Source organism: Patiria miniata, unplaced genomic scaffold, assembly GCF_015706575.1.
Source record: "Patiria miniata isolate m_02_andy unplaced genomic scaffold, ASM1570657v1 HiC_scaffold_22, whole genome shotgun sequence".
In the NCBI taxonomy this organism is placed as follows: Eukaryota; Metazoa; Echinodermata; class Asteroidea; order Valvatida; family Asterinidae; genus Patiria; species Patiria miniata.
The window spans coordinates 16,382,718-16,395,024 of NW_024037061.1; the positions used below are offsets into that span (position 1 = coordinate 16,382,718).

At 42.5% G+C, this 12,307-nt stretch overlaps 1 protein-coding gene across 1 annotated transcript; it reads left to right on the plus strand.

Moving 5' to 3' along the window:
* Positions 1-131: 131 nt before the first annotated feature.
* On the plus strand, positions 132-10,807 carry LOC119730979. Its single transcript, XM_038204059.1, has 11 exons — positions 132-429; positions 1,152-1,310; positions 2,504-2,593; positions 2,765-2,898; positions 3,237-3,393; positions 3,736-3,846; positions 4,418-4,565; positions 5,014-5,145; positions 5,460-5,602; positions 5,890-8,703; positions 9,185-10,807. The coding sequence occupies exons 1-11, from the start codon at positions 172-174 to the stop codon at positions 10,787-10,789; spliced, it is 5,751 nt and encodes a 1,916-aa protein (XP_038059987.1). The 5' UTR covers positions 132-171; the 3' UTR covers positions 10,790-10,807.
* The last annotated feature ends 1,500 nt before the right edge of the window (positions 10,808-12,307 follow it).

Sequence of the window (12,307 nt, forward strand, 5' to 3'; positions counted from 1 at the left end):
CTATAGTCAGGTAATCGCTGATGAGGAGATGGCACAAGGAAACTTTCAGAAAATTTAATTGGAGGAAAGAATTATGCCATGAGGCCACTTACCGATGAAGACCTAACACGATGAAGATATAGGCCTAGAGCGTGTATCTTCTTTAATAGCCATCTTTGAACTTCTCCAACGATGAATAAATCCACGACCAAGATCGAAAGACCGCAGACAGCCGGCGTCGTTCGATCCCCGGCCGCAACGTCAACGCCCCAATCACCGCGGCCGTCCTCTCACCGGGCTCATCGGTACCTTAAAACGAAGCGATCGGCCCCAGTGGAGAGACCTCCCGTGCCTGCTTGGATGCTGGACACGCCGTTGTACAGCAAGGTGCCAATGGTGGCGGCACCCGCCGGCAAGATCATGCTGTACACCACTGGCTTGTGCGAGAAGGTATAGGCTAACAATATAAATGCAGAAATTCGTTCTCCTTCCTTCATTTTGTCCTCAGAAGAACTTTCAAAAGCTAACGTTAGGCCCACTAACGACGACAACACAATATTCTTGCATCAGACTACCATAAACCTAAATGCAATGTTCTGGCGCGCAGTGCGTGTATCACAACAAGCCGAGTTGCGTGTACATTCTCGAAATTGTAAGCAAATATACTGGAACATATTTCAATGTTTTGATTAAACAAAAGGCTTTGTACCTAATTCTGGTTGGCGAAATGTAGGCCTACGCGTTGAAGAGATTACGTGGCGTAATCCGTGGGGATTTTGGTTGGAAAGACTCATTAAACTTTAAGGCCCGCTCAAAATCAATTTTGGCTATAGCTTATAAGCAGGGAATGAGATTGTCAATTAAGTAAAAATGTCTGGAATTCAACTAAGCCTATACAAGCAGCAGGCCTATATAGACTTAGGCCTATTTTTGACAAAAGGTAACAACTAAACAAAGGGGCCTTACATAGGACGTGTTTTTCTTGGGAAAAAAATCATCAGTCTGAAGTTGTCTCATTTCCACGAATTCCAAGAATTTCACGGTCAATTTCGTAGATAGGTGTAATTTCTTATGGTTGATGAATAATTGTCATGCGCATGACACATTCAACAATCTTGTGTTAAAAAGTTCCTTTCAAAATTTCAAAATTTGTCATTTTTATTACTCTACAGCTTCACACGACCCCAAGGGGCTTCGATTTTGACTCCAGCCCCCAGGGTCTGAGTATGACCTACAGCAGCCTCCATGACCCCAACCTCAAGGGTTACTACACCACTCCCAGGATGTACTCCCATCTGACGAGAAGCGGCTTCCTCACTCCCTGTGGCATGGTAATGTCTGCTTGTCTCAAGCCATTGTATTGTCTAGTTCAACCTCCCTCACCTGATAATTGGCTAGTTCTTACCTCATCAAACTGATGATTGGCTAGTACAGTTCAAACCCACAAACCTGATGATTGGTCAGTTCGAACTTCACCATTTTCAATCCATTTCCCCAAAAACATTCTGCTCATGCACGATACATCCCTCCACCACCTCTTTAACCTTTTGCAAATTCCTGTCAGCACATAATTCCTATCTGGTGCCAGCAGTCCATGACAGAGGTTTTAAGAGCTCAGTGAATAAACATAATAATGCGTTATTCAAATCTCATACATCCATCATCTAGTAACGATCAAAGAGATTACAGGCTAGGAGTTTTGGATCTATAGTCTGAATCATTAATTAGATACCATAGTTAATTGGCTCTGTCACAGACATTACATTTCCTTTCATAAAGCTGGAATTGCCAATCTCCCGTTCCGACCTTAAAAGCACCCTACAGGGTGTGTAAAAAAAAAAAAACCAAAACACGAAACCCAAATGTCGGGACCATTGTTTTAGTGAAGTTCTGCATGTACTTTCAAAATCTAGGATATAAAAGCTCAATTCATAAGCTTTCTTTTAGTACAAGAATCATTCAAATCACTTATATGTACTTTTCAAGTTACGGAATTTTAAACACAACCACCTTGTTAAAGTTCTGTCCACGGATCACAAAAAGGTGAGAGTTCTTTCAGCAAAACGAAAACAAATCACATAGGGATGTGTGTGAATGTTTTCGTTTTGCTGAAAGAACGCACACCTTTTTTTGTGATCTGTGGATGGACAGAACTTTAAAACGGTGGTTGTGTTTAAAATTTCGTAAGTTGAAAAGTACATGAGTGATTTGAATGATTCTTGTACCAAAAGAAAGCTTATGAATTGAGCTTTCATATCCTAGATTTTGAAAGTGCAGAACTTCACAAAAACAATAGTCCCGACATTTGGGTTTCGGTTTTTGTTTTTTAACTCACCCTGTAACCATCTAATTGTCATCCATGAACTAAGGTTGATCAGTACTGATCATCAGTATACTGTACAGTATTTGTCTTTGGAGATTAAAAATGGATAAATCCCCATGAAAATCACTGTTGTGAGAAAATTCAGAACATAGACATAGTCTTTTTCTGAACTGTTATATTATTATTTCTTTCTCCGTCAAGGTGAAGTGCGGTTTGAAAGAGTTTAACGAATACCATCAGTACGTGAAGCAGGTCCAGCTGGAACAACTGACACAACAAAGAAAACACATGGTATATTGTATTAACACACCAGTCACTTGTATTTTTCGTATCTCATTTAAAAAAATGAAATTATGATATCTGAGAGCTACTTAAAAAGGTTCAAAGAATTTGAAATTGTTCTTATAAAATTGAGATTCAAGCTTATTCTTCATACTAATTGTGCACTTTTCTCCCTTTCAGATTAAAAAACAGTTTGACCGTATTATGCACACCCATCATCACAAACCAACACATAAGAAACGTGCTGCACCTCCGCATGTTGGAGCAACTTCATCCAAACACCACAGAAGATCGTCCACCAAATCTCTCTCGAGGTATGATCCCAGTGTGTTCACATGGATTTTTTTTCATACTTTCTAGCCTAAACAACCTCACATTTTACAGTATCCCTAATGGTTTTTTTTTCCTCTTAAATGCACCAAATCCCAGTGTAGCAGTTTGCTGAATAGGGATCACACCTTTGAAGATGGAAGAAAACGAATATTCACAGTAAGCAAACGGAAAACCTAAGACAGGTTGTTTCAGTTGTCAGCCCTTTCGGATTCAAATTGAAGAATTTTGCAAACAGTGTTCTCAAAAATACATGTAACAGCAACATCCATGGTTGAACAAGAAGCTAAGTAAAGTGGAGTTTTCCCCCCAAATGTTCCAGATCATCTGTTCAGGTAAAGTCCGGAGGGGGCTCAAAGATAGCATCTAAGAAGGGCAGCACTGCCAAGACCAAGAAACCTGTAGGCAGCGTGACACAGGCTCATCATGAAAAGAAGCAACACGCGCACAAGAGGACAAGGAGAAGTAGAGAGATGAAGGTGACTTGTGATGGGAGAGAGTAACAGTTTTATTTAGGCAGTGTTAAAAGCCCAGAACTATATCTAGAATGAGAATAATTGTTGGGTGTACACAAATTGAAAAACTATTATTTAAATATTCAGTTCAGAAAACATATCAGGGTTTATGGCGTCTCTTAATGACTCTGGCGTGCAGTGATCGAAGAAAAAAAAAACTGCACTATTCAAAATGTATGCAGTTTGTTATTTCTCTGTATGGTTGTCTCTGTATATGTTTGCTTTAATTTAAAAAAATAAATAATGGATCAATATATCCAACCATAATGTCATGACATTTAGATGCTTGTTTGGGGTTTCGTGTAGGCCTACGAGAGGCAGTCCCTGCTGCTCAGCAAGCGTTTTGATGAGGAGATGAGGCGGGAACAGGAGCTGGAGAGGAGGAAGCTGGTCAAGATGGCTGAACGAGAGTTGAATGTAAGGCTCAGACTGGGGCAATTCGGCATTCTACTCTGTCATCTATACTAAATATATCAGAAGTCATAGGCAAAACAACCCTTGCCGAGACCCAGCCCACTGAGGCTGTTGTCGATGTATTTGTTTTACTTGTTACTGGCTTTGTGATGTACTTGTGATCCATCAAAAAGAATTTCCTCGACTACAACCCTGCACAACACTCCTTTCAGAGACCAATATTATCCAGGTCATTCAGCAGGCTTCTCAGTCGATTGGTTATAGTCTTATTCAATCGGCAGTCTATAAAGTTGCAGTCGTCATGCGTATTAAAGTTTAAGAGATGTTTAAAAGTGTGGCTGTTGCTGTCAGCTGGTCACGATAATGATGGGTTATAATAGACGTATCTGCCTTTGCAGTTAGATTGTTGGCAATGACAAGCTGGTAAGATCATGCTTAGGTGTCACTCAGATGTTTGATATTATTGGTCAGTGAAAAAGAACTAGGCCTATTTTGTATAATATTGTTCATGCCCACGAAACCACTGGGGGAAAATCGGCTAGTGCCTTTGACAATTCCCTCTTTGTGGCTATAGCTGCAGGAGCAGTGGGACAGGAGAGAAGCCAATCGGGAAGTGCGGCTGGTGCTGGAGGCTAGCCAACGTGAGAAGGAAGTGGCTAAGGCATCAAAGGTCAAGGTCATGAGGTCAAAGATGGTCGAGGCACACCAAGCAAGGCAAAAAGGTTATTTGAACTTTATGGGCAGACTACTCCATTACAAATTCCCTCTTTTCACGCTCCGCCATTGGGCATGCACAGCCTCGATCTAGCAACTTTACACAATAAAAATAACCTGTTCAGTGATCTGAACCCCGACACGGGGAATCACTGAACCGGCTATATTTATTATTGTGTAAAGTTGCCAGATCGAGGCTGTGCATGCCCAATGGCGGAAGTGTGAAAAGAGCTAATTGTCTTCTCTCAGATTTTTTGTTTGGCCTTGTCTCCGACGGTCAGACCAAGCTATCATGGTCACATGACCAAAAAGTTGTGATCTCATGGATCAATGCACACTGTTTGCTTACAGGCAGGAAGGTATAAACTGAGAGCTGTGTCATAAAAATGGAAAATACATGGACTTTTCCCCCTAAATTCCTGATGCTGCCCCATTGTCTTCTTGTATCTCTCTCAGCCATTTTTGAAAGCATCCGCGACGCAAGGGCACAACTTGTGGCTCAGAGGGAAGCACTAATTGCAAGGCGGCTTGAGAAGAGGCTAGGGAAGATAAGACGAAAATACCACCAGCGCTACAGAAGACAATGGGGTGGGTACAAAATTTGTTTGACTTTAATCTGTTGTGCCAAAATAGGGGGATTTTATGACATTTGTCACCCAATTGTAAATTTGCTTTAAAAAAAGGACAGTAATTTGTACAGAATGAGAAATTAGGAAGGGGAAAGCCCCTCTGATGGCAACTTGTAAAATATTAACCGAATTTGTGGGACATGTCTTGTTGTTACTCCTGTTACTTGAATACATCCTATACTACAATGTCATGCTGTTTGTGTATTGAAACAGTGCTTTTCATTCTGCCATTGACTAAACTTCCTGTTCTGTTTTTTCCCCTGATGGATAAAGCTGCCCTCAAACATCTCATCGTATCAAAAGAAGGCGATGAATTTGTTGATGCTGAGCAGGATCTGCACAGAGAGGATGAGATGTATAGTTCAGATGACATCACTGCTGCAATTGAGCGGACAGCAAAACATCTATCATCCAGGGTGAGGACCAACTGTTTTTAATATGCGTATTTCAAGATGCACAGGGATGAATTGAGGTCCCAAGAAAAAGAAACAAAGTCCTCTGAGAAGACGAGTTGTCACAACAACGATGCCAATTGTTCAAAATTGAAAATGTGAGAAAAGTCACAGTGGGTCTGTCAAGAACAGAGAAAAAGTATTTGAATAGCAAGTGATTTCCCACTGTGTAATGACAAACGTGTTGGGGGCTCTCTGTGTCTTACATCCATCTCTCTCTATCTCTATCCATTTGACTACTTTGTCTTCAGTCGCACAGAGAAAAGCTCTCTTCCCCTAATGTGTCTTCATCTTCGAGTGAAGACGCTACTGTCACTCCTTTGAAGAAAGAACAACCGGAGTTGACCATTACAGACAAGGTGCTGTCTGTCACTTCACTAGATTACAGGAGATCACCAAATCCTGAACATCTGTCCAAGGAGGAACCAGGGGGTACGTCCATGATGCGAGATGTTTATCTGGCAGATGACAGCGGCAAGGAGGATGGCAATCTCAAAGGAGCTGGCGCCGTGTCTCCGGGCATCCCTGCCATTTCCAGTGGCATGGGCTTGGCAGATGAGATGAGGGAGGGGCCAGAAGCAGGACCATCTGCCGTATCAGAAGACAAAGAGTACTCGTCTTCTTCCTCAGCTAGCATGAAGTCAACATCAAGGAGTAGCTCAGACACAACTGTAGGAGATAAGTCACCCGAAGATGAAGTATCAGCCAATAGAAAGGAACTAGAGGTAGGCGAAAAGAAGGGACAAGATTCAGAAGATGAAACATCAGAGGAAGAGTCGTCCTTGGAAAAATCCGGGGATGCTTCATCAGAGGAGTCAGACTTCTGGAAGAGTGAATCTGTAGAGAGTCTTCAGGAGGTTAGCCTGTCGTCATTTTCCGAAGAGGAAAAAGTAGAAAGCCCAAAAGACGAAGTTGGGAGAGAGGAGGACTTAGTGGAAGAGACCTTAGAGGCAGGAGAAACGAAGGTCAAAGATGAAAGTAAGAAAGTGACAGAAGTAAAGATGGAGGCAACGGTGGAAATTGATGATGGGGATGTTGAGAAACAGGAAATGGAAAGCAAGAAATCAACAATCAAACAGGAAGCCAGGGAAGAAAAACCAGGCACAGAACAGGAAGTTGACACGGAAGAAGTGCTAGAAGGAACTGAAGACAAATTAGAACCTGCAAAGAAAGAAAGAGAGGAAAAGTTGAAAAAAGCAAGGGGAGATGAGGATGACATTGAGGTGCTTGAGGTACTCGAAGAAAATCTTGGGGTCGAAAAGAAGAAAGACCAGGAAATATTGGAGGAACAAGATGAATTGCAGAAAGTGTCTGGGAAAGATAATGGAATAGGTATGAAAACTGAGGAAAAGTTGGAAGCAGATCAGGTCATGAGCGAAGAGATAGAAGAGCAGATTCTGAAAGAAGAAAGGGAAACAGAGGGGAATACTGATAAAGAAATACTGGCAACAGAAACAAGTATGACAACGCAAACATCCAGTGAAAAACAAGAAATACAAAGGAAAGATCCAGAGCTAGAACAGAAAATAGAAATAAGGGAAAGACTGCAGGATGAGAGCGTGGAAGAACCTGCAATTGAAGACGAACATGAGAAGGATAATTTAGAGATACAGCAGGAAGTTAGAGAGAAAGATACACACACAAAAGAAACGACAGAAATAGGGGAAGAAATTCAGGATGGAGCTGCAAGAGATGAAGAAAAGGAAAAAGAGGAACAGGTCCAAATAGAAAAGCAAGAAGTGTCTCAAAAGAAAGAATCAACTACAAAAATCGAGGAAACAGAAACAATAGAAGATGAGCTAAAACAGGTAGACGTAGGGGAGGGAAAAGTTGAGGAAAATCAGATTGTCAGACAAGCAAGTGATGTTGTGGCCAGTGTAATGAAACGTTCCATATGTCAGCTCAGTACTGCTTGCACAACAGGCCATGAGGGAAGGACGGAAGATGGGCAGTGGGAGGTAAGCCAGGAAGCAAGGGGCCAAAGTGAGATGCAAGGCGACAGTAAAGAGAAAGAGAAGACCGCAGAGCTTGCAAGTGACAGCATTTTACTTGCAAACGTCATGAACATTCTTGAAGAGGTGGAGCATGATATTCACCATCATCATCACCACCATCATGATGGTCATCACCATGAACACCATACACATCCCCCTCAAGATGAGAAACATCTTAAAGACGAGCAACAAGACAACGAAAATGGAGAAATTCTCTCAGACAGTGGAAGCGAATGTGATAGTTCCAGCAGTAGCGACAGCGATGAAGAGGAAGGTGAGATCATAGGAGTTGTCGAAAATGAGATCATCGCCGATGAGGGGAGCGTTACCTCTCTGAAAGGCTGTCTGAGTGGGGAGGCTGTTCCAGGACTGACAGAGGTTGTCAAGGAAACAGATGACCACAGGATCATCTTCGAGGGCGCGCTGATGCCACTGAAACATCATTCCTCGACCTCTACAACATCATCTAAAGTCTCCATCAATGTCACTGCGGCGGTGTTATCAGCTGGCTCACTCAAAATGGACAGCTCTGGGAGACTCAAACACGATATGGCTTCACACAGTCACACTAAACCGGAGCTCAAGGTCTCCACAACAGACATTCCAGTAGATACTGCTCATCCTCCTGAACCTGAGGAGGATGCGCTAACTGAGAGCAGCCATCATCACTATAGCAACATTGTTCCAGTCTACCATGACAACCTCGTCAATGTCGGAGAGGAGTTGATTGATGCCAATCTCTCGGCAATCTCCATGAAGCCTGATCGCCATCACAAAGTACCGTCATCTTACTCTACGGCAAGTCGCAACTCCTTCCGAAACATCTTCCGTCCGGACATGACCTACTGCCAGGGATCTGCCAAATGTCTTAAGGACACGCTGGTCCGGGAGCTATCTCATTCAGGATACTCTAAACACTCCAAGCACTCCTCCTCAGATGAAATGGAAAAGTACTACGACATCTTGGAGGAAGAGCAGGAGGATGTCACTGCTCACCATTCTGAGGAGGAACTGGTGACTGCTGACGACACTGCAGGGGTGTGCTACCTTCCCAAACGACGGACATATAAGGTGAGATGAATATACAGGGATATACATAATTGATAGACAGACAGACATAAAGTTCTTCAGACTGGCAAACATTTGACACATGTACGAACAAAATTAATACAGGCATACTGTATAATCTGAAAATGCTTGCAAATCAAGTAGAAACCATAGAGCTATATTAAATTACTAGAGCGCTAACTCGATGTACAAAGTAATGCCTGATGGGCGCATCCATGTTTGTAATTTAATATAGCTCTATGGTAGAAACCTACATATCTAGCACAAAACTAACAGACAAGCTTGGTATTGATTGATAGCACCACATTTAACATTTAACAGAAATGCTATAAATTTTTCAAATTTAAAAAAAAAAAATTGAATGCTACAATGAAACTGTGCAGATGATTTAAGTTTGATTTAACCTTAGAGCAGATGCCTCTGCAAATGTCAAACTAAAGACTAAGTTACAAGATTTTAAAATGTGTGTCATGTTGGCTGACAGGTTCGCCATACAACTGAAGCAACTGTCCATGAGCAAGATGAAATTCAACCCTCTGAGGTTCCTGTGACAACGGAGGAAGACAAGATGCCAGTAATAAAGGATTCATCTGAAGAGATGAGACCTCCACCCACACAAGTGGATGTCCAAGGAGACACTACACTTCCTGAAGCTGAAACTGAACCACGGAAATCAGATGCCGGTGAAGAACAGACTCCTTGTACTGAATCACTGAATCAAGTAGTTGAGAGTACGACTAAGCATGGAGATGAACAGACATCCTGTGATGATTTGACTTTAGACAGAAGCTGTGACGACAGTTGGGTCGTGGTTGAAAGCATTCAACCACAACAGACTGGGTCGGAGGTTCATGCTGACTTGGACCAAACAGGTTCAGATTTAACCAGGGTTGATGGATGTGAAGAGGGAGGAAGATGTGTCGAAGAGAAGCCTGGTCTTTGTGAGGAAAACACCAGCGACCGTGATTTACACAAGGCTCCAACAGAAGGCCACACGGAAATAAGGCCTGGAGAAGCGGTGGGAACTGTAGACAAGCGAAGCAGCAATACCCAAACTCCTGAGATTGAAATGCGAGATCATGGTGTGATAAACGAAGTAGTGAATGGTCAGGCATCAGCAGAATGTTCCGAGGAAACTGGAAATTTAGGAAACGCAGAAACTGTTGACAGGCCAAGCAGCAATATGCCGACTCCTGAGATTGAAACTCAAGATCATGGTGTCGATGTCATAATCAATGGGCCTTGTGAAGTCAATACTGTCCAAGAGGTGAATGAAATGGCAGGAGGAGAAAGTTCTGAGAGACAAGAAGATGGTAATGAAGACGAAAAACAAGTATGCGAGCCTAATCCAGATGACACTTTCCTAAGCGAGACACGTCAGATCGATACATCTAAAAATGGAGACTGCGCAGAAGACAATCATCAAATGAGAAATCGAGAACGCAGTGGAAATGGTGAACATGAGACTTGCCCGAGTGAGAATCCACCAGACACTCAAGACATCCAAGCAGATGTGATGCATCCTGATGATAATTGCCAAGACGTGTCTTGCCTTAATGAGAATATTCAAAGCTACACATCTGCAGCATCACTCTCCAGTTCCATGACGCTGCCGATCAGCTGTGGGGAAACTCCAGAGAGCGCATCCTCGGACATGTTCAGTGACTTTGCTTCAGTCAGCCCGTGCCCAGGGCCACTTCCAAACACCGTCTTGGATCCGATGGACTCGAGCTACACACCTGCTCTGCGATCGCCGAAAGATGCTAGCAATACAGATCCCGAGGCAAGTCATGAGATGTCCAACAATCGAGGCTCCATGCAGTATCATGCCGATGGCAATAAGTCTGATCCATCAACTCCTCATGGAAGTGCATCCGATATCCCAACAGTCAGCTCCCATCCTGCAGTTTCGGAATCGAAGTCCAGTTCGAGCCGCAAGTCGGGGAGCAGGATGTCAGCTGTCATGAAGAAGATCAGCAGCGTCTTCTCTCTGGGACGCAAACACTCCAGTCGCGTGCATCCGGGAGATGAGGTGGAAGATGAGGCCCAGAGGAAAGCCAAGGATGAGGATGCCAAAGAGAATCATTAGAAATGCTCATTATAAATCACAGACAATTCAGATCCATTTTCAAAATTTTCAATTCAAAATCGACATGCCAATCCCATCATGTCAACAGTGACAAGAGAAACTTAGAAACTGTAGAAACTGTTGAAAGGTCAAGCAGCAATACACCAACTCCTGAGATTGAAATTCAAGATCATGGTGTTGATGTCATAACCAATGGTCCTTGTGAAGTCGACACCGTTCAAAAGGTATTTATTCCGTCGTATTTCAACGACGTTTCCAGTTACGTATACAGGTAACGTAACTTTAGGGGCAGGTAGCACCAATTTCAACGACGTAAGTAAATTACAGGAGAATGCTGCATAGATCTGCATTATCAACACCTCAGACTCTGTAATAAAATGTCTTTTTACACTAGAGTCTCACCTACGTGTGTTAAAATCAACAGGGGTCCACCTTGAGACCGTGAGTGGAACCCAACGAACAAGGTTCAGCAAGTCACACCGTTCACACCTACAATGGATTGTACATGGCTCGGGTGTAGATTTTGGACATTCTACCCAGTTAGGGCCTCTTAACCCTGGTCCCGACCAGGGTTGGATTTTACCTTCGTAGAGCACAGGACCCGAGGGTTCCTAAACAAAGTTGGATACTGTCAAAGGCCCTCAACGCTCTGACACTTGGTGACTACAGATTACTTTTGTACAGCAAAGTTTTACACATACACGCTCAAGAGCCCAACAGGGTATTTGGATCATAACAGTGGCTATCTGCCATGCACATGTATGTACTCTAAAATGAAAACACAATGCCAATGTAAGCATCAAATTATCCATAAACCACTGAAGAAATATACCAAAACACTGTCTTGAAAATTCAACCACTTACAATTTGTATATTTAATATCGACTGTAATGCACAAAAAAAATGTTTATGTATTCAACAATAGTGTGGAAGTAGGAGTCATTTTCTTAAAATAACGGTTAGTATTCAAACTTGCAATAATGGTGCTACTGCAAAGAGATGGTCGGGTTTTTTTTTTAAAAAGAGGTTAACGGCCAAGTCCAAATTTGTTTCCAGTGTCCTAGCCTTCTGTAATAAATCACTTTACTCACCACAAGTGCGTAGATTAATTTTCTTCGAACCATGACTTATTGGCCCAAATGGACTCCCGTTACTTGCAAAGATGCACAAGCATAGGGTTAAGGTGGACACAAATAGTGCTCCAACAAAAATGAATTTTTGAGTTGTAAATGGTGCCAAACTCTTTTTTTGTTACCTTCCTTTTTTTTTTGAACCAAGGGTGTCCTTGCAGCACATCTATTTTTGTTCCAACAAATATGGTATATTATAGGAACCAGTGTTGTAGTCGAGTTCATCACTTAAGTAAATCACAAGTAAGTCACTAGTCCAGTCACAATTAACTGCCCATTCATACTTCATGCGAATGCGAAGTTGTCGTCATGAAGCATTTCGTGCGAAATTTGCCGCAGTTAAAATGCGTTCAACTTTTGCGAATTTGCAGCTGGGAAACATGCCCCG